Here is a 23,141-nt window from a genome sequence, read left to right as displayed (position 1 = left end):
TAGATTTTTGAAACCATGTGCAGTCGCGTTGTGCCGGGTGTGGCGTCATCTGTCTCTCCCAAAAACATCCAAAGTGTAGCACATCTTTTGAATCCAGTTTCCCAGACACTCAAAAAAAACATCCCCCCCCCCCCCCCCCCCCCCATTTTCAGGACCTCTGAAAATGCTCTACGACCCTCTGTCCACCCAAAATAAACATCAAAATTGCGATTTCAACCATTTCCGTCAAACAGTTGAGTTAGCTCCGCCCTGACTGGAAAAAAATTAAGCCGCTGAGAATCCGTTTTGGCAGCATCAAAAATGAAGTTACATTTTGAACTGCGCTCTGCAGCAAGAGGTTCTTGCCTCTGCCTGCCCTGACCGCACATCCCAGACATGCCAATCATAACAAAATTCACAAGTCTGACGGCCTACTCCCGAAATTGAGCAGGAGGTCTTCTATTTGAGTTAAAAGCAGCAATATTGGGTGAATTCAAGAGTTGTGACAGTTAGTCATGTTCATTCCGTGATTGACAGGCAATCTGTCCATCACAGTAGACCCCACCTCTGGCATGTTGTCGTTTCTCCTAAAAACAAACAAAAAAAGACCTTGAAAAGTGCCTTGATATGTTCACACTTCCTACGTGAACCATTTTTTATTCATAACATCCATTGCATAAAGACTTGCCCGACCACACTAATGTATTTTAAGATTGGTCATTGGCTCTTGGAGTGCCACGTATTTTTTTTTTTTTGATGTGGCATTTTGTTTCAACTATTTAGGAACCACTAATGTCATCTCTCGATTCATCTTCAAAGTATTTGGAAGTTTCATTTGTTTTAAAGTAATTTATGTTATGTATTTTCATGTCATTTATTTTCATTTAATATAATTGTTATTTGATTACATTTGAATAGAAAAGTCAAGTTATTTTATTATTCATTTTTATTTGTAATTTTATTTAAATGTAATTGAAATTCAATGTAATTAATAAGACTTGCGTGCAATTTAAGTTTAACCTTAACTGATTTTAATTTTATACTAATGTAATAAAATGTTGAATTATGCATTAATGCATTTGAATATAAAGTATTGCTTTTTTTAAAAAGTTGTTTTATTTAAAGTTGTAACATTTCTGAAGGTTTAAAATATATTTTATATGTTAAACTAATATTTCAACATGCCATTTTATATATATATATATAAAATGGCATATATATAAAATGGCATATATATATATATATATTATATATATATATACATATATACAACCCCCGTTCATACATACATACATACATGCATGCACACACATGAATTCTGAGTTATTGTCAGTTAATTCAATTGGCAATAAAGGTCACAGCTTATTTGTCTGTATTGAATTATGACTAGGGCGGCCCGGTAGTCCAGTGGTTAGCACGTCGGCTTCACAGTGCAGAAGTACCGGGTTCGATTCCAGCTCCGGCCTCCCTGTGTGGCGTTTGCATGTTCTCCCCGGGCCTGCGTGGGTTTTCTCCGGGTGCTCCGGTTTCCTCCCACATTCCAAAAACATGCGTGGCAGGCTGATTGAACACTCTAAATTGTCCCTAGGTGTGAGTGTGAGCGTGGATGGTTGTTCGTCTCTGTGTGCCCTGCGATTGGTTGGCAACCGATTCAGGGTGTACCCCGCCTACTGCCCGGAGACAGCTGGGATAGGCTCCAGCACCCCCCGCGACCCTAGTGAGGATCAAGCGGTTAGGAAGATGAATGAATGAATGAATATATATATATATATATATATATATATTAATATAGAAGAAAACAAAAAGCTAATATATATATATATATACGTATATATTATAATATATATAATATGTAAATATATATATATATATATATATATGTATATGTATATGCGGCCAGGTATCCAGTGGTTAGCACGTCGGCTTCACAGTGCAGAGGTACCGGGTTCGATTCCAGCTCCGGCCTCCCTGTGTGGAGTTTGCATGTTCTCCCCGGGCCTGCGTGGGTTTTCTCCGGGTGCTACGGTTTCCTCCCACATTCCAAAAAATATGCATGGCAGGCTGATTGAACACTCTAAATTGTCCCTAGGTGTTTTTGTCACCATATATATATATATATATATATATATATATATATATATATATATATATATATATATATATATATATATATATATATATATATATATATTAGCTTTTTGTTTTCTTTTTGAAAGTGGGTCGGTTGGTCGACTTCTCTTTCCTTTGTAGCAACTTTGGATGTTAAACATGTATGCGCCTGATCCTCCTGTTACATGAGCCAAATCCATGGCTCATGTAAACACACTGATTATTATCATTAATAGCTACAATCAGACACTTTCAGTCAGCAGGTGGCACCATAAAACCACCCATGTTGGGTCAGATGTAAAAAGTCATCTGTTAAAAAGAAGGTTCGATGGTGTTTGAATTCTTTCAAGATGACTGTGTGTCCATCTAATAGGAGCAGTGTGCCTGATAATAGACTGCTTTTTAAGGATAAATTAGGGCAATTATTTGACCAGCAGGGTGGCACCATGGTAGACAGCCTCATGAATTAAAATTAACTCTTTTTGTCCCGCTCTCCTTTACAAATACACAAAGAAGCTAATTTTGGAATGGCGGTGGGATAAGAAAAATGTATTTCTGCCGGCGAGGACGGTTATTCAGGACAGGATTTGGAGTAATACCTCCTTCAGGGGCTTGAACCTTAGCTTTTCTTAATCATTCATCTTTTGCAGTGCGGGAGCTGCTGGGCATTTAGTGTGGTAGGCGCCATGCAAGCGGCCAAGGCCATCGCAGGCATGCCGCTGGAGGAGCTGAGCGTGCAGCAAGTCATCGACTGCTGCTTTCGAAATGGAGGCTGCAATGGAGGCTCCCCAACCAAAGCTCTCCTTTGGTTGCAGAGGGTACGTTGAACTTAAAACAAACACATAAATAAATAAATAAAATTTAATAACCCCCCCGAAAACTGTTTTAGTTAGCAACACGAAATTTAGTAAGCATTTGTATCAGCAGCGGATCCACAAATAGGTCCCAAGAAGCCATGCTGCACTCTCATAGCAAGTCATGCATTTTAGCTATCCATCCATCCATCCATCCATCCATCCATTTTCCAATTCGCTTTATACTCACACGGGTTGCGGGGGGTGCTGGAGCCTATCCCAGTTATCTTCGGGCAGTAGGTGGGGGACACCCTGAACCAGTTGTCAGCCAGTCGCAGGGCACACATTGATGAACAACCCTCCTCGCTCACACTCACACCTAGGGACAATGTAGAGTGCTCCATTAACTTGCCATGCATGTTTTTGGAATGTGGGAGGAAACCGGAGAACCCGGAGAAAAGCCACGCAGGCATGGGGAAAACATTCAAACTCCACACAGGGAGGCCAGAGCCGGAATTTGAATTTGACTTTTATTTGGTCTCCAGTAGGAGAAACTTGTCTCGGAGGACAGGCCCTCCGTGCCGCGACATGCATTGGACAATACATACAGCATTCAATATACACAACATAATACACAACACACATTAGACAATACACACAGTACAGGATAATATATACTCTGCATACATTGGACAATCGAACCCTGCACCTCTGCCCTGTGAGGTCGAACTAACCACTGGACCACCGAGCCGCTGCATTTAGCTAGTCACACAAAATCTAAAATGTAGCCTTCAAAGCCAGTTCCATTTAGCAATATAAAATTTGGTACTTGTGTCTACCATTAGCAGAACCTAAAAAGAAAAAAAGCCATGTTTGTTTAGTCAACGCGGAGTTTGCCTTGAAGCCACCATTTCCATACACTGAGACTACCATGCCCCCTCAAAGAAAATCGGCGCAAGCTTCCTCAACTCTTTCTCCTCCAAAACAGAGGCACCAAGCTTGCTCTGCGCCTTCTGTCTGCGATCCACTATCTGCACTAAAAACAAAGAACCATTTGCACTCACAATCACACCTAAGGACAATTTAGACTGTTCCATTAAGCTACCATGTATGTTTTTGAACATGAGAGCACATCATTAATCGTCATTGAACATGATCTCATCCGCGCAGACCAGAATGAATCTGGTGCCACAGTCTGAGTACCCCTACAAGGCCAAGAATGGAATGTGTCACTTCTTCTCCTATCCTAAAGTGGGCGTTGCCTTGAGAAACTTCACCACCTTCGACTTCAGGTAATAATGACACAGTATTATTTTTTTCTGCAGCGCATAGACAATAAACGAATAAAATGAACACATCTTTATTTAAAAATATTGTAAATCATGTGACGTTCAAGGACAGAGGAGGGTCCAGGACATGGAACGTTTGCTCTGTCAACACATGATATTGACCACTCAGTAGTACACTGTTCTCAACAAGTCACAGGTTCACAACAACACACGTTTAGTTGTTGGAATGTAATTTATTGTTGAATAAAACTAAGTATTTGGTGGGAAAATAATAGATTTTATTTGTATAAAAAAATGGATGATTGATGTAAGAAATACAGAATTTATTTCAATGAAAATGTTTTTATTATGAACATATAATGGGAATTTCACATTTAACAGTGTTAAAATATATCTTAAAACTAACTGTACCATTTTTCTTAGGAGCGGTTAAAGTCAGACCACACAGCATAGTCATTGCCTTCCACAGCAACACTTATAGAAAACAGGGTGAAGTCTGATGCATGAGCAAGCATCTTTGCCTATCTACAGATAACATGGTCAGCACAGACAATGGTACAAAAAGTTAGTGAAAAGATACATTTTTAAGATTGTTCAATGTCAAATTCCCATTACAATTCCCCCCTTTCATTTCTTCTTTTCTTTTGACATTTCTTTGAACATTACCATTCAACACGAGAATATTTTATACTAGTATAACATTAAAAGTTGCTACATGTGAAAATTAAACAAAAGTGTTTCATTGTGAGTATAGTCTTCCTTTGCGCAGGACTAATTTTGTTTCTGCTCTTCCACCCCCCCTAGTGGTCAGGAGGAGGCAATGAAGGCAGAGCTGGTGGAGAGGGGTCCTCTGTCTGCTGTCGTGGATGCTGTCAGCTGGCAAGACTACTTGGGAGGAATCATCCAGCACCACTGCTCCAGTCACTGGCCCAACCACGCCGTGCTGGTGGTGGGATATGATGCCACGGGTATGCCAGCCGGTCGCATTTTTTTTTTCAACAACAATAACATTTTTTTTTTACAACAACATTTATTTTATTACACCTCCCTAAGCCTCATCATGGTGGAGGAGTTTGTGGTCCAAATGATTCTTGGAGCTAAGTTGTCTCTGGCTTTATGCCCCTGGTAGGGATACTGGCATACTGGTCAAAAGTGAGGAACCTGACAAAGAACAGTTCATAGATCTCCTTTGATTAATAAGATATATGAAAATAGTCTTCTGTCACCTGGACGCATGCCACCCGGGGCCCCCTCTGGAGCCAGACATGGAGGTTGGGCTCGATGGTAAAAGCCATGGCCGAGCCTGCACCTTACCCGACAGGGGACGTAGGTGACCTTTCCCATGCACTCACCACCAAGGAGGTTGGGTGCATACATAGCTGGATGGCAACCTGAATGCAGGAGCCTTGGCAATCCAATCCCAGGCTACAGAAGCTGGTTTGAGGGAAGTGGAAAGTAACCTCTCTGGTAGAGAAGGAGCTCAGGCATGTGTTTGAGAAGTTTTTACCAGATATAGTCAGCCTCACCTGACACATGGCTTGGGGCTTTGGTATCACCCTTCTCGAAAGGCGCAGAGATGGTGGGGACTCTCTCCTTTGGCTGGGAGATTTTAATGCTTACATGAGGAATGACAGTGAAACCTGCAAAGGTGTGATTGAAAGTAACAGCCTATTCTACCAGAATCTGAGATGTGACCTGAACCTTAACCCCGAGACCCAAATGAACTGTGAGGGTCTGCTGGGAAAATCTTGCAGAGTCCCCTTTCAGCACTTTCAACTCCCACCTCTGACAGAACATGCACTGCACTAACCATATTTTGGAATGCACTTATTTTAAGTATTTTTTGTTTATTTATTAACCATCATGTTTCAAATGTATTTTGCAGCTTTTCCGAGATTTTGTGTGTGTGTTTCATTTCCAGAATAGCTCACCTTTGAGTTCAATCATACTTGTCCCGTACTTGTACCGGAGCCTAAAAACAAACAAACAAAAAAATAATTTAAAACCCTTGAACTAAAGAGACCAAGAAAGTCTAAAATTAGACTGATCTTTCCAGAGAATTGTTATATATCCATTATTCTCCCATGGCCAAATATGACCAATAATTACAAAAGAACACATTGAAAATGCATAAACAATTGACTTCCCTTTTTAGTTTCCCTTTTATTTATCTACTATTACTGTCAGAAACACAATTAACTCTGCAGAGATCTTGGTTTAAAAAAGACAAAAAAAAAACTTCCATTCTGTTCCATGTTCCATGTAAGACTTGTATCATTAAATGTTTTTAATGAGAGAGGGTTTCTGTTGGTATTGAAGGGATTGCGTGATTTTAAAAGTTTTAGAAAGACTGATGTGAAAGTTTTCATAAGGATTTTTATGCAATTTTTAAGACGTGTCGATGAGGGGGGGACCTCTTATGGGATGTCAAAAGGCTGTGGATACCTTTAAGGCTGAGCTTTCAGCATCCAAAAAGCATCGCTTGTGTTTACTTTTGTGGACGTTTCACTAGATCTTGCGCTCCCTTTGACATAAAAACAGATGGTGCGCGCCCTCTCCTATGCACTCAACCTAAATAAACAGAAGAATAAAACCTTTTGGTTATTTAATAAATGTGTCCCAAGGTAAATGCTTTTTTAATGTGTGTGTGTGTGGAGGGGTGGGAGGGGATAGCGTGTGCGTCGCCTCTGTCAAGATGTTGAAGGAGGTGCGTGGCTTTAAAAGTTTGGAAATGGCTGGTATACAAAAGGACTTTCTGGGGGGAGCTCAGAAGGACATTGGATGTGCTGACACTTTCGGAATGTCAAAGGCGTTACGTGGCTTTAAAAGTTTGGGAAATGCAGCAATGCTCCCTATTTAACATGCTGAAAGAGAGCCCCTTTTGTCTGTACACAAGCCTTTTAAATACTTTAAGTTCAGACTCACTTAAACCTTTAAAGCAGCGAACCCTCTTCAGCATCCCAATAAAGATGGTGCACCCTCTCTCCCCTGAAAGCAAAAAATAAAAACAAAATTACAGTCGTTTGTATACTTTTAGATCAGTCCATCCCCGACAACATTGCATAGAAAGGTGCAGAGCCTCTACAACGGACAAACACTAAAATTAGGATGGAAAAGCGATTTTTGATTACTTTCAGTAACCCTTTCAGCAAACTGAGTTTAGAATGGTTATTTCCCCAGTCTATAAAATCACACATCCCCTTTGGCATCATGCAAAGGTGGTGTACCCACTTCTCACATACACACCCTCAAAGAAATAACAGAACCTTTTGTGTATTTTCGCATCAGCCTTTCTCAAACCCCTTCAGATCAGTGTTTCTGAAAATTCTTAAGCCACACTTCTGTATTACCATCAACTTCCTGACAAAAATATCACACCTTTTCACACCCACAAACTGTTAAATTCTGACCGAACCAAATAATATATTGGGATTCCAAAAATACAGGCTCAGACAAATACCGATTAAAATATATTTTTGAAAGAAAATCGCACTGACAAAGTATAAACAGAAATCACAAAGTGCCAGAAAAATGAATGCTTACAACCAAAAGCGCTTGCAAAGGCAAGGGTCAATCGAACACAGAGAATACACAAATGAAATATCCCAAAGTTCAATCACACAAAAACAAAGGGCAATATAAGAATAACAAAAATACTTACAAACAAGGATATTGGGACCAAATTGAGAGCTACTATGAATGGTATCGAGATGTCTGGGGGGAAAAAAAATCACACTTGAAACACATTAGTAAGCAAGGTCAATGATCCGTCATGGCGCGGCAGAAGTCTGAGTCCTTAAATACAAGGCGAGGCTTAATGGAGAAACGAGGCAGGTGCCCCTGCTGGAGGGAACACCCTTCACTCCAGCTGCAACTGGAACACAATCAAGACAGAACATGACACAAACACCCGAAAAAATGAATTAAACAAAAATCTGAATCTGTCATTTCAGGTCAGATGAGTTTCCCAAACGTTTGACACTGACCAAAGTGGTGCACCCCCTGTCTTCCACACATGGTCCAAAATTGAAAATGAAATCAAAACGAAACATTTACCCAAACGTTAAAAGTCATGCACAGATGACCCCTCCACTCGTCCTCTCCACTAGACACACCATCAAATAAGTCAAAATGCAACATTTTTAATACTTTCAGAGCAGTTGTATTGAGTGAATTGTGACTTATTTACACAAAACCATCATCCAGTCTGTTATGCTCTGAGGTCAAGTTCTGCCCCTTGTAACTTCAGTTTGCATGTGTTTTTTTTTTTTTAAAGGAGAAATTCCCTTCTGGATAGTGCAAAATTCCTGGGGCACCGACTGGGGAAACGAGGGTTATGTTTACGTCAAACTCGGCAGCAATCTTTGCGGTTAGTATAAAATATTCCTGTTTTTGTTTTTCCTGTGGTGATTCTTACATTTCCATCTACTTTCAAGATGGGAGTGCTGCACACGTCATCGAGGCCGGGTGATATTAATATTCTCTGCCTCATGTGTTGCCAGGCATCGCGGATTCTGTGGCAGCCGTGTTGGTTTGACATGATGCAAATAAATGACTTTACCAAGGCGTCAGTGCTTGGCTTTATTCAGGTATGCATAAACACGTATAATACAAACTCTATGAACAACAAACATGAATGACCAAATTGTACAGCTCCATATGCAAAGATTATATAAAAAATAATATATTAAGCATGTAAATTTAACACTTCCTCTCACCGGACACAAAATTAGGCACACCTGTATGCTTGGTTGCGGTGGTGCCTTATTCCGAGGGCTGTTCCTAAGATGTTGACGCTCATCTCACGAAATTAAGCAACCAAGAAATTAGAAAGTATGTTACAATTGATATTTGACATATTGATTCAAAAGTGAGCTATGCTGAATTCTCCGCTTGAATTCTTGGATCGTATTGGTGCAAGTGGACCTAATGTTATGTCTCGTGAGCATGCATGATATTGACATTTTATACACATTGTATTTTCTTAATTTCCACGTTGTGCAAATTGCTTGAAATGCTGACCACCATTATTCTCTTGAATAATAATCGTATTTACATCCTCACGCGATGGCCAAATTGTCCTTCGCGAACCTTTCAGTTGAGAGAAGGAGTCTCGTCATCAGCGCACAGTGGAAAACTGTCAACACGGTGATTGTATGGAAAGAGAAACAAGAGAAAAAAAGCGAGAGTCTTTGTGTGTGTGTGTTTGTATGGTTTTCTTGTTGTTTTCTGTGCTAGTCGGAGTCCTCGCTGCTGCAGTAGGAGCTGTCGCAGCACTCGGCTGTGTAGAGGAAGGTGTGGACATTGGGGTTCAACTTGGGCACCCAGTGGCGAGGTACCAGGAATGTAGCCAGGTTAAACAAGTCCACAAAAACCTTGTAGCGGTCACTGGAAGGAAAACAAAAATGTGTTCAAGGTAAATGATCATACAAATGCAAAGCAGCTCAGTTAGTGTTGATTAGGGGTAGGAATCATTTTGGGTTGGGGTCTGCTAGGAAATACTCCATGGCTGTGTACTGAAATCTTTTTGCCATCCATTAAATAGTTCAACTGGTAATATAGTCTCCTGGTAGTTAGTGTTCATATAACTAGCATTAACTAGCTATAGTGAAAAAAGATGTGGAGTCAATTAGGTGATATTGACACCACTGCTCAATTCTGACATTTTTTTCCCAGATGCCATACATATCAAATTTTATTTTTCAAGCAGTGTGAATTGTACAATTCCCAATTTTTTTTTCAAAGCCAACCTTGTATGTCGACTTAAATCGGATATGTAGGCAAATGTGTCTGCAGTATGAACTCTCACCCATACACATCCAAGCTGTATGTCATCAAAAGCCTAGTATGCGCTCTCGAGAGAGACTACTGATGACTGTGAATCTACAAAGTTGTTTTGAGTAACAGTTGGTGTTCTTTACATTTGACTTTCATTTCATCCCACTCGAAACATGAAGGAATAACATGGACATTTGTGTTAGTTCAGTCACGTAGATGCTTCATTTATTACACGCAGCAATGGTGTGATGTCATCTTTACTCGATGTCTCCAGGAGGACCTTTGACTCATCTCCCCAAAATCTTTCTACCTCCTCCCGCCTTGCTACTCTGGTGATATGAAATGAGAAAATGAGCCCATACTTGCGGGACCATATTTACTTCTGTAAAAACTGCCCCATGTGACTTTATTTATTTATTTATTTATTTTGTGCATGTCATTTGATGTCATACTTTGTGCGCATGGATGTCACTTCACGGACATTTTACGCTCACATAAGAGGTTGCATTTCTTTTTGTCATGTGAATGAGTACATAAAAAGAGTGGATTTAATAAAAAACTAACAAACAAAAAAACAACAACAACAAAAAAATGAATCTGACATCACACCCTGCAGTGTGAATATAGCCTTATTTAGCTTTTTCGGGTTGTATATGAAATGTACTGCCATGGTGAACGATAACGACCTGCTACACAGGTAGGTAGGAAATATGAAAAGGAACAATGGTAGGGAATGGCGCATTTATAAGGCACATTTACAGTTTCAGGCTACCGTGGGGACGGAATGGTGGCGAGACAACATGGGGAATCTGAGTGGGCAAACATGACAGGTGGTGAGATCAATACAACTAAAGTCCGTAATGGGGCATATCAAAACTTGGAGATGGTCCGTAGTGGGATAAAAGATATATGGCATATGTATTTCCCCATATCACACTTGCTGCCGAAAAAAAGGTTTAATTTAGCTATGCCTGCTGTGGTACATTTGTTTGTCACATATATTAGAGAAAGTGAGAGAGCGAAAGAGGAGCTTCGTATGATGCTGCTGCAGGATTTTTTTTCTCTCCTGAGGCTTAGAGGGGGCTTGAACAAAATGTGTCTGTGTGTGTGTGGGGGGGGGGGGGGTAACTCCATTTTCATTACTTCACTCTTTATGCAGAGGTTCTCGTTTTTTCAATGAAAAGGATGATAAACAGCAAAGGCATGCTCAATTTCCAATTGCTTTCAACAGAGGTTGGCCAAAGTGCATTCAACAAAATAGTTGAGCACAGAGCAATGATGAATCTCTAACCTGAAGTGCAAGTAAATAAAAGGGCCCCGTGCCCCCATACTCTCCCCTCACAAAGCCACACAGAGTACTGATGCAACGCAAACATGGAAACAGGGACTTCATTGGAAAAGAATGGCTACTTGTGAACTTCTAAATGTATTTAAACTCGATTAAATGAATAAGAAATATTGAACATTTAAAATAAAATGCTGGAGGGGCTTAACCAGAGCTGCGCAGATTTCTGATGTGCTTATGGCACCCCTTTGCCCGAGCGTTGCACCGTGCCTGCTCTGGCAGAGCCACAAATGTTCGACAAAACTGCCAGACTTCATTCATTTCATCCGTAGAAAGCCTTGATGGCTCGTGACAAACGTGAGGGACTACTCCTACTCTAACTACTACTACCAACTACTACTAGCTCTTTTCACTTGTGTAAATGAGGCTAAAGACAACACTGCCTGTCACGGGTACAAAGTCGACTGGGCTTTTTTCCAATAGGTAGGTAGACAGATAGATTGAATAAAGTATTGGGGCAAGCTACATCAAGATGAAATAGAGCTGTGTAGTGTATCTCTCTCTACAAGGCAGGGCTTGACATACACACATAGACAATACCTGACAGTGGATCTTAGGTAGTGGTATCCGGACGAGCCCCCCGTGCCTGCCTTACTGCCAATCATCCGGTGCACCATGCATACGTGATTGTCTACAATGACAACAGAAAAAGAAAAAAAAGAAACATCAATAAATGATTTACAACTGCCAGGGCAGGGGTGAGTAAAAACGATATTGAAGTGGAGTGGAGCAACTCTCCAAAGGCTTCTGTCTAACTTTTTAGCTGGGCAAACTTCCCTGTAAGTGCGTTGAGGCCTAGGGCCAAACACTTGATCATCCTGCTCCATCATCGCTGTGCACTGTGGGGGGCATCCACCATACTCACATCTCCATTTTGTCATGAGCATGTCGATGTCCATGAGGGAGGTGAGCAGCTGGAATGGAACCTGGAACCTGGGCTCTTCCCTAAGTTGAACAGACATCAACAGGCGGAGTTAGCGACGGGCTGAATGCCTGTGAGGCCTCATTGTCAGCACACACGCACGCACGCACGCACACACACACACACACACGCACACGCACACGCACACGCACACGCACACGCACACGCACACGCACACGCACACGCACACGCACACGCACACGCACACGCACACGCACACGCACACGCACACGCACACACACACACACACACACACACACACACACACACACACACACACACACACACACACACACACACACACACACACACACATCGGGTACTATTCCAAATCCTACTTTGTGTACTACTGATGCTGCTTGTACTACAGTCGAACCTTGTAACAACGTACCTCGAGAGACATAACAAACCAGCACGTTATAACAGTAGTACATTGCAACCATTTCTAATAAAATGACCACCAACTGCCATGCATAATACAGGATGAACATTAACAGATGTAAAAACATGAAGACATAATACAGTATCAACATGTCAATTACAAATACCGTTATGTGAATGAATAAAAAAATATTTTATAAGACATGAAACAAACAATTCGTAGTGTTCCCACTTCATTTCGGAAAATAATACACAGTGGCATTTACACATTAGAAAGAGGGAGTAAAAAAATAATGTGAAAACACTGCAGGGAAATCAATGTATTCAATTTAGGCGGGCTTAGTGAGTGGCAACTTAAAGGTTTGCCGGTGGCTTCACTTTTCCCCACAGTAAGCAACATTGTTCATAGGAACATCGGACTATAACTTGTTTTCTAGAAACGGAGGAAGGCATCTGATAGAGCCAGGGCGGCGATCATAGCTGCACTAAGAGAAATTACTTGCTAAAACCTTATTGGCTTCTCAGCCTTTTTCAAGTATTCAAATGTATTTAATGTCTTTTCTTTTTATTTTATTTTAACCAGTTGTCTGCTGCAACCTTTTAGTTCCTTAAACTATGCTTTGGTTCAACAGTGTCTCAAGACCCAGCAGACCTGGATGCACGCAGAGCTTGTGCCTTGCTCATGGGTCTGATATAAGCACTCACTCTCATGTACCCCCCCCCCCATAATCATTCCTACAGTAATATCGCTAAAAAGTAAACTGTTATAATTAATTAACATAAGCAAAAAAGGATAACAAATTCCTCAAATTACAGAGCTAGCAGTGCCTATTACAATAGTACAATCACTCTAGTACCACTACTAACAGTTCAAGGTGCAGTCTGTATGTGTCGCTACCTGTAGAAGTAGATCATGAGAGCGCCTTGCAGAGCTTTGTAAGACAGCCGCCTCTCACCTTGGTGGGACAAAGAAACATTGGTGAGACACACCCTTGATCAATTCAAATGCACCTCTTGTACAGAAATTCAAGAAAGACCGCGCTGACCTTTACTGAGCAGATGCTCGTGACGCTTGATGTCAAATAAGGAAGTGAACACTTCCTTCTGCTTCAACAACTCAGCCATCATCTCCTCTTTCACCTCACAGTCAGACATTTTCTACGGACCACAAACATTGCAACATGACTTTGCATCTACCTTAAATGTCATTTAAAATGATGATGATTATTATTATCTTACCTCAATGTTTTGCGCTTCCTTATTAAGGCCATTAAAGATGTTGCTCTCCAGACTTTCCCAAAAGTTGAAACCATCTGTTTCCAGGCCAGGGGTTCTCTCCAGCCACTCCTTTAAAAAAAAGTGTGTCACTAGCAAGTTACTTCCAGAATGTCATATATATTTTAATTGTTAGTCCCTGTCATGTGAAAGTACTACAAAAACCACCACCACGACTAGTACTCTACTACTTCTGCTATGACTGTCACTATGACTGCGACTATTACGACCACCATCGTAACTCCTAACACTACTACTGTTGCCACTACCTGCTACCTTCACTCCTACTAATAATACTATTACAGTACTGCTCAGAATTCCACAGCCACCATTGACTACGACTACTACTCTACTACAACTATGATTATCACTACTGCCACAAGCACCATAACTACAACCGCTACTACCACTCATACTACTTCTGATATTATTGCTAATACTGCAGGTATTACGATTACCACCGTTGGCACGATGACTACTGCTACTACTATTACTATCACTACGACCACCACTGATACCACTATAACGCTGGAAAAAAAATTGGAGCATGACCCATGAAAGTCTGGTAAAATTAACTGATTATTTTAGGCAGGAAAGAAATGATAAAATAAGTAGTGTGAGTATAAATTACCATTTATTTGACATGTGTAACACACGTTACCCAAAAAGTAACAAACGAACAATTTAAAAAGAAAACAGGAAACGATAGAATCAACTCAATAGATGTACTCTGTAAAAAAAAACAAAACACACACACACACAACAACCTATAGAATCGACCCAATAAAAGTAGGGTAACAATCTGCAGCCACTTTAATAAACTGACTTACATAAATTCAATAAGTTTACCTGAGATCTTACATTCATATCTTTACTGAAAAAATAATCATTACTGCATAGCTCAAGTCGTACAGTGGTCGACTCCGAACCTGAAGGTTGTGGGTGACATCCTTGACCCAATTGTGATCATGTCATAGTGTCCTTAAGCAAAATAACAATTCCTCAGTTTTCTCTTGATTTTGTGTCACGAGTTGGTGAATGAGAAGACTCTGCAAGAGCCAAGAGTGACTAAAAGCCCATTTGTCATTTTTGTTCATATCAGTGAATTTTCAGTAATAATTATTAAGTGATAATGTTTTGTTACTTAAAATCATAGGTACTGTATGTTTTCATCAATTTTAGTGAGTACCTTTGTCGTGAAATGCTAAAAGGTATTTCATAGCTTTTGAATCATCTTACTCTTTATCCCAAATATATGATTTACATTTACCCACTTCAAGTGGCTCCATTTATTGGGTAGATACTAAAAGTTGTTCTGTGTCCTCGGCAGCAAGACTCTTCAATTGTCAATCAACAAGCAAACTCCGTGAATAAATTGTCAAACAGTTTGTCATGATGATACTCCATACTTTGATGACTACGGCCATTACCACCTAAAACTTTGCAACCAATCAGTGGCACTGCCATATCGATTGCGGTCTAATGACGCATGTCCATTCTAGTAAATGAATAGCCAGCCAAAGTCAGTACAGTCAGGTTAATAATAAACCTCGCAACATGTGTTCACTGACACCGCTATTAAGAGTTTTTTTTCCTTTACCTCGACCAGTTTCAAGAGTGTGGGCTCTTTCTCGGTGGCGAGCAGCAATTCGCCGTCACGACCCTTGAAGATGTCACGGTAATGTTGCCTGTTGTATGGCACCCTCAGGTTATCGGGGACTCCAATCTTGTTCTCCAAGAGTCGGAATTGAAGGCTTTGGAAGCCAGAAGCTGGAGACAGATATTCCCTACACACCAAATCAACAACATCAAGTCAGCACACCGTGCAGGCAGCTGAGAGAGAGAACATCAAAGCCAACTGCCAAACCTGAAATCAAAAAAGTCCAAGGCTGTCATTGTCTCCAGGATGGCAAACTGCTCCACCAGCAGCCTGAAGATTATCACGATTCTGTGAATGCGAGTGTTGACTTTGAGCATGTTGCGTTCATCTCGTACCTGCACAGAGAAGACATGTTTTCAATTTTAATTCCCTCCCTTACCCCCATACTCAAAGCTGCTAGAAATTCAGCTCCCAAGGCCAGTTTCACTTAGCTAGCTGCATGAGATTTGGTAGGCATATCTAACATCAGTGGAGCAACACATATCTATCAAAAAACACGCCTTAGATGGCACAGGAAGTGTGCCATTGCTGTTTGAAGCGTTCATTTTCAAATTAATTATTTTCCAGTTCAGTAGCACCTCACAATCTTTTTACAAATTCAGCCCCAGAAGCCACTTTCACTAAGCAGCATAAACAGTATTTTGGTAGGCGTGTCTATCAAGAGTAGACCCACGAAATAGTCTGAAAAATGCATGGCTGAAAAGACGCATGAAATCTGCCATTTTGGTTTGTAGCATCCATCTCAGGAACTTTTTTTTTTACATTTCCAAGGGTCCTTCAAAGACAAACTAGATACTTAGTCGACTCGGTACCAACTAGATGTACAAGACGTATGGGTCAGTGTAAATTGCGAAACATTTTGCGTTTTGATTATTGCGTAAGGTTTGGAGCATGACGGTAGAGTCGGATGACTCAGCATTTAAACCCCAAACTAAATGTTTTGTGTGTGATGAATGTCCCGTCTAATAAACATTCACAAGCATAAATAAATAAGATTGTCACTCAAAGGATTGATCAAGTCAAGGTTCACCTCAACAATTCCTCAACATGGACTTTTTTATACGTTTGATTGAAAGGTGAATGGCTGCAAACAGCAAGTGACATTTGGGAACGCTTTCCAACACACAAGAGCCAAATCCCAATTGACTAATTGCGAAAACAATCCACGGATCAATTGACGACAAACAAGGTTAATTGTTTGCTGCGGCTTGGATTGGATTTCAACCCGTCGACTTTCACACAACAGCAACAAGAAACTGACTGATATTAAAAACGCGTAGTGTGATGAATGAACATTCGCGGGTTAAAAAAAGAAAAAAGTGACTCACATGTCCATTAATGAAGATCTGGCGGACTGAATCCAGCTCAAAGAGAATTTGTTTAAACCACAGCTCATACGCTGCAATGAAAACACACAACAGATTTCTTTGGACATTTTACTGAGACATGGTTACTTTATAATAATTTCAAAACATGGCGATGGGGCAATTCTATCATCGTGAGTTCAATTTGGACAAGACTTATTCCTTAAGGGATGAATATACAGCACAGTAGAGCAGTACTGCGACTTTCAACTTTGCATACAATATCATAGCGCTTCGCAGATTGGTCTAAACCGTTAATTTGGCACACATCAACGATGAGTGGTTACTTGTTAAAAACTTGGCATCGCAAAGATGGACACACATTGGTGCCTTGAGATACGAGTAACCCGACTTAACAGTTTTACAAGATACGAGCTTTCGTTGGGTTGAGGTTTTGCTTTGACTTGCCAACAAAAGTTACTTTAAGTGGTAATTCATTATGAAATACAATTTTATCGTTGGTGTCGGGTGGAGTCCTTGTAACTGCCAACATCTTTTTTAGAAGATCCCCAAAGTGACATATTTTTTCAGTCATTAACATTTCATTGTGAAAGAGTGCAAGCCATATTCCAACACTTTAGATTGGTTGATAATTTGTGCTCCGTGAGTCGTCACCTTACCGTGGTGGAGGGGTTTGTGTGTCCCAGCTTCTTCCCTCTAGCCATTAAAAAAATGGTACTTCAAAACTACTGGTTACTCTAAAATGGTTCAATGATTTTGTTGTTTACGATGATACTAGTGCAGCGTGTTATACCGGAGACAAATTCCTTGTGTGTTCTACATACTTGGCCAATAAAGATGATTCTGATTCTGATTCTGATTCTGATCCTAGAAGCTAAGTTGTCTGGGGCTTAATGCCCCTGGCAGGGTCACCCATGGCAAACAGGTTCTAGATGAGGGGCCAGACAAAGCACGGCTCAAAGACCCCAATGATGAAAACAATAAATGGATCTAGGTTTCCCTTGCCCGGACGCGGGTCACCGGGGCCCCCCTCTGGAGCCAGGCCTGGAGGTGGGGCTCGTTGGCAAGCGCCTGGTGGCCGGGCCTACACCCATGGGGCCCGGCCGGGCACAGCCCGAAGAGGCAACGTGGGTCCCCCTTCCCATGGGCTCACCACCCATGAGAGGGGCCAAAGGGGTTGGGTGCAATGTGAGCTGGGCGGTAGCCAAAGGCGGGGACCCTGGCGGTCCGATCCTCGGCTGCAGAAGCTAGCTCTTGGGACATGGAATGTCACCTCTCTGGCAGGGAAGGAGCCCGAGCTGGTGTGTGAGGCAGAGAATTTCCGACTGGATATAGTTGGACTTGCCTCCACACACAGCCTGGGTTCTGGTACCAGTTCTCTCGAGAGGGGTTGGACTCTCTTCCACTCTGGAGTTGCTCACGGTGAGAGGCGCAGAGCAGGTGTGGGCATACTCATTGCCCCCCGGCTCAGTGCCTGTACATTGGGGTTCACACCGGTAGACGAGAGGGTTGCCTCCCTCCGCCTTCGGGTGGCTGGACGGGTCTGTGTGCTGGAGAGTACTCCTGCTGGGGACTCCCTTGTTCTGCTGGGGGACTTCAATGCTCACGTGGGCAATGACAGTGAGACCTGGAGGGGCGTGATTGGGAGGAACGGCCCCCCCAATCAGAACCCGAGTGGTGTTTTGTTATTGGACTTCTGTGCTCGTCACGGATTGTCCATAACGAACACCTTGTTCAAGCATAAGGGTGTCCATATGTGCACTTGGCACCAGGACATCCTAGGCCGCAATTCGATGATCGACTTTGTAGTTGTATCATCGGATTTGCGGCCGCATGTTCTGGACACTCGGGTGAAGAGAGGGGCGGAGCTGTCAACTGATCACCACCTGGTGGTGAGTAGGCTCCGATGGTGGGGGAAGATGCCGGTCCGTCCTGGCAGACCCAAACGTAGAGTGAGGGTTTGTTGGGAACGTCTGGCGGAATCCCCTGTCAGAATGAGTCTCAACTCCCACCTCTGACAGAGCTTTTCCCATGTTCCGTGGGAGGCGGGGGACATTGAGCCCGAGTGGACCATGTTCCGTGCCTCTATTGTTGAGGCGGCCAATCTGAGTTGTGGCCGTAAGGTGGTTGGTGCCTGTCGTGGCGGCAAGCCCCGTACTCGCTGGTGGACACCAGCAGTAAGGGATGCCGTCAAGCTGAAGAAGGAGTCCTATCGAGCCTTTATGGCCTGTGGGACCCCAGAGGCAGCTGACGGGTATCGACTGGCCAAGCGGACCATGGCTTCAGTGGTCGCCGAGGCAAAAACCAGAGCGTGGGAAGAGTTCGGTGAGGCCATGGAAGCCGACTTCCGGACGGCTTCGAGGAAATTCTGGTCCACCATCCGACGTCTCAGGAGGGGGAAGCAGTGCACCACTAACACTGTGTACAGTGGGGATGGGCGGGACGTTGTGAACTTGTGGGCAGAGTACTTCGAAGACCTCCTCAACTCCACCAACATGCCTTCCTTGGAGGAAGCAGAGCCTGGGGACTCTGAGGTGGGCTCTCCTATCTCTGTGGTTGAAGTCACAGATGTGGTTAAAAAGCTCCTCGGTGGCAAGGCCCCAGGGGTGGATGAGATCCGCCTGGAGTTCCTCAAGGCTCTGGATCTTGTGGGGCTGTCCTGGTTGACACGCCTCTGCAACATCGCGTGGTCAACAGGGAGAGTGCCTCTGGATTGGCAGACCGGGGTGGTAGTCCCTCTTTTTAAAAAGGGGGACCGGAGGGTGTGTTCCAACTACAGAGGGATCACACTCCTCAGCCTCCCTGGTAAGGTCTATTCAGGAGTGCTGGAGAGGAGGGTCCGTCAGGAAGTCGAGCCTCAGATTGAGGAGGAGCAGTGTGGTTTTCGTCCCGGCCGTGGAACAGTGGACCAGCTCTACACCCTTAGCAGGGTCCTTGAGGGTATGTGGGAATTCGCCCAACCAGTCTACATGTGTTTTATGGACTTGGAGAAGGCGTTTGACCGTGTCCCTCGGGGAGTTCTGTGGGGGGTGCTTCGTGGGTATGGGGTACCGAACCCCCTGATACGGGCTGTTCGGTCACTATACCACCGATGTCAGTTTGGTTCGCATTGCCGGCAGTAAGTCGGAATCGTTTCCAGTGGGGGTAGGGCTCCGCCAAGGCTGCCCTTTGTCGCCGATTCTGTTCATAACTTTTATGGACAGAATTTCTAGGCGCAGCCGAAGCGTTGAGGGGGTCCGTTTTGGGGGCCTCAGTATTGCATCCCTGCTTTTTGCAGATGATGTGGTGCTGTTGGCTCCTTCAAACGGGGCTCTCCAACTCTCACTGGAGCGTTTCGCAGCCGAGTGTGAAGCGGTTGGGATGAAAATCAGCACCTCCAAATCTGAAACCATGGTCCTCAGTCGGAAAAGGGTGGAGTGCCCCCTCCGGGTCGGGGAGGAGTTCAAGTGGAGGAGTTCAAGTATCTTGGGGTCTTGTTCACGAGTGGGGGCAGGAGGGAGTGGGAGATCGACAGGCGGATCGGTGCAGCGTCTGCTGTGATGCGGACGTTGTATCGGTCTGTCGTGGTGAAGAAGGAGCTGAGCCAAAGGGCGAAGCTCTCAATTTACCGGCCGATCTACGTCCCAACCCTCATCTATGGTCACGAGCTATGGGTCGTGACCGAAAGAACGAGATCCCGGATACAAGCGGCCGAAATGAGTTTTCTCAGCAGGGTGTCCGGGCTCTCCCTTAGAGATAAGGTGAGAAGCTCTGTCATCCGGGAGGGGCTCAGAGTCGAGCCGCTTCTCCTCCACATCGAGAGGAGCCAGATGAGGTGGCTTGGGCATCTGATTCGGATGCCTCCTGAGCGCCTCCCTGGTGAGGTGTTCCGGGCAAGTCCCACCGGGAGGAGACCCCGAGGAAGACCCAGGACACGCTGGAGAGACTATGTCACCCAGCTGGCCTGGGAACGTCTCGGGATCCCCCGGGGAGAGTTGGAAGAAGTAGCTAGGGAGAGGGAAGTCTGGGCTTCCCTGCTAAAGCTGTTGCCCCCGCGACCCGGCCCCGGATAAGCGGTAGATGATGGATGGATGGATGGATGGATGGATGGATGGATGGATAATTTGTGTCGACTGACCAGTAGTATAGATTTGTGAAAAAAGATGAAATTTACTAAATTGTGACAGAGGAAGTTTTGGCCTGACACCAACAACATACAATCTGAAAGTCATCTATTTCAGAAGCAATGAAAATATTTCATGACCTTTTTAAATGTTGAATGAATTTATTTTAAATCATGGAATTTGCATTTTTGATGGCATTTTCATTTTAATTGCATTTTAATTTATTGAAATCAATTAGTAATAACTAGTGCCATATTGGTATGTATTAAATTTAATTTTTACTTTGTGACATTTTTCTCAATTTATTTTATTCATTTAACTGTGTTTTTATGTGTTTTAAGTAATAATATTGAATAGCTTTTCTTTTTCTTTAAGGGCATTTTGGTTTATTTATGCACATTTTTTGTTATTTTATTAGTATTTTTGATTATTATTTATACATGATACATGACAATTGATCATTTTTTTCAATTTTATTTGTATTATTTATCTATTAAAAGAGTTGTTTGTTGAATGATTTGTATTCTGTCATGATGTCATTTTTTATGCATTCGGTGGCATTTTTTCAAATTTATTTTAAGACATTGTCTTTTTTTCGATTTTGGTGTCATTTAAATAATGGCCAATATAATTAATTATTTATGACGTTTGAATGAACGATGTCATGAACATTATTATCTGGCTTTGTATTTTGTACATTTTTAGGACAATCAAGGCTTCCTTTACAGTTGACAACTGTGAAAAGGTCCATTATAGCCTTAAAGTGTTTCCAACCGTGCTATAAGCAAACTACAAACCCTTCCTAAGGGTAGTTAACCTTACTACAAAGTGCTGCAGACATTTAGTTCCCTTAAAGTTAGCACGTTTGCACCTTGATGAGTGACGATGAAGAGGTGCTCATCATGAATCTTGTTGCACTTCAGCTCGCTCTGCAGCACCTGAGCCGTCACAATTTTATCCAGCTTCAAGGAGGGGAAAACAAAATACTTGAATTACTTTGAGATTTTCAAAAGTGCCAAACAGTGCATTGTGACAGGTGGTGTTTGTGTACCTTGAGGTAGTCTCCATAGATGATGCCTCCTTTACTGGCCTTGTTGATGCCTGACTGAGAGGCATCTTGCTCTTCTTTATACTCCAGAGATTGGTTTTGAAACAACCTGGGAACAAACCGAATAAATGAAATGATCGAATATGACATGCAAATCAACTCCCATTAATAAGAATTAAAAAATAAATAAATAAAAAGAATAAACGTACAAATGTCTCCTCTCAAAATACGGACATCCGCTCATGACTTGTACAAATCCGTCAGAACAAATAACAACACACTCTTGAAACGTCAAAATATACTGAATTTCTTTTGTGTGTGTGTTACATGTTTTTAAAGATCGTCGTCGTCCAATCAGAGGCGAGGCCACTCGTCATCATCCGGTACGCCTCCGCTCTATTTACCTTGAACACCAGCATGAATTTGTGGACTTTGTTTGACTGGTTTTAAGGGGCAGTCACGGGATGCCATCATAGCAGAAATCATGAGAAGAAAAAACAAAACAAAACACAAGAGCACTCCAAGAAGCTGAATGTTTCCTTGGTGACAGGTGGACTCATCAATATATGTTGTTTTATTATGTTGTATCTTGTTTTTATCAAACCGTTTTTTAACTTTCTGAAATTCTGAGAAAATTCTTGTCTCACCAGAAACTCGGATATTGGCATTGCCTGCAAACAACACAAATTTCAATAAGTAGAACACATTAGGGCGGCCAGCACGTCATTCTCACAGTGCACAAGTGCAGGGTTCGATTTTGGCTTTGGCCTTCCCGTGTGGAGTTTGCATGTTTTCTCTGTGTCTGTGTGCGTTTTCTCCGGGCACTCCGGCTTTCTCCCACATTCCAAAAATAGGCGTGGCAGATTAATGGAAAACTCTAAATTGTCCCTAGGTGTGAGTGTGAGCGCGGATGATTGTACGTCTCTGTGTGCCCTGCGATTGGCTGGCAAGCAGTTCAGCGTGTACCCCGCCTACTGCCCGAAGATGGCCTGGCTGGGATCGGCTCCAGCATGCCCCATGACATCAGAACATGGATGGATGGATTGAACACATTACATTAATAAATAGTATACAATATAAACACATTTTGGTCCCAACACTGAATCCTGGGGATGCCACACAGAATGTCCAAA

General features: G+C 42.6%; 2 protein-coding genes across 3 annotated transcripts; one reads left to right on the top strand and one right to left on the bottom strand.

Moving 5' to 3' along the window:
* The first annotated feature begins 2,615 nt into the window (after positions 1–2,615).
* LOC127597447 (cathepsin O-like) lies at positions 2,616–8,708 on the top strand. The gene is made up of 6 exons (XM_052060511.1): positions 2,616–2,621; positions 2,739–2,906; positions 4,053–4,174; positions 4,976–5,139; positions 8,448–8,540; positions 8,674–8,708. The coding sequence occupies exons 1-6, from the start codon at positions 2,616–2,618 to the stop codon at positions 8,706–8,708; spliced, it is 588 nt and encodes a 195-aa protein (XP_051916471.1).
* A 26-nt stretch (positions 8,709–8,734) lies between these two features.
* LOC127600355 (tryptophan 2,3-dioxygenase A-like) lies at positions 8,735–22,267 on the bottom strand. Of its 2 annotated transcripts, XM_052064877.1 has the most exons (12): positions 22,218–22,267; positions 22,012–22,117; positions 21,832–21,922; positions 16,861–16,931; positions 15,740–15,867; positions 15,473–15,659; positions 13,837–13,944; positions 13,644–13,755; positions 13,496–13,553; positions 12,160–12,239; positions 11,835–11,925; positions 8,735–9,559 (listed from the first exon to the last, which is right to left on the bottom strand). In XM_052064877.1, the coding sequence occupies exons 1-12, from the start codon at positions 22,250–22,252 to the stop codon at positions 9,406–9,408; spliced, it is 1,221 nt and encodes a 406-aa protein (XP_051920837.1). In that variant the 5' UTR covers positions 22,253–22,267; the 3' UTR covers positions 8,735–9,405. The 2 variants fall into 2 exon arrangements, with proteins under 2 accessions (XP_051920837.1, XP_051920830.1); XM_052064870.1 differs by having other exon boundaries at positions 22,012–22,250.
* Positions 22,268–23,141: the final 874 nt, after the last annotated feature.

The sequence above is a fragment of the Hippocampus zosterae genome, chromosome 1 (assembly GCF_025434085.1).
Source record: "Hippocampus zosterae strain Florida chromosome 1, ASM2543408v3, whole genome shotgun sequence".
NCBI classification, from domain to species: domain Eukaryota; kingdom Metazoa; phylum Chordata; class Actinopteri; order Syngnathiformes; family Syngnathidae; genus Hippocampus; species Hippocampus zosterae.
Note: the sequence above shows the minus strand (reverse complement) of the source record. Positions and strands in the feature narration are given on the sequence as shown.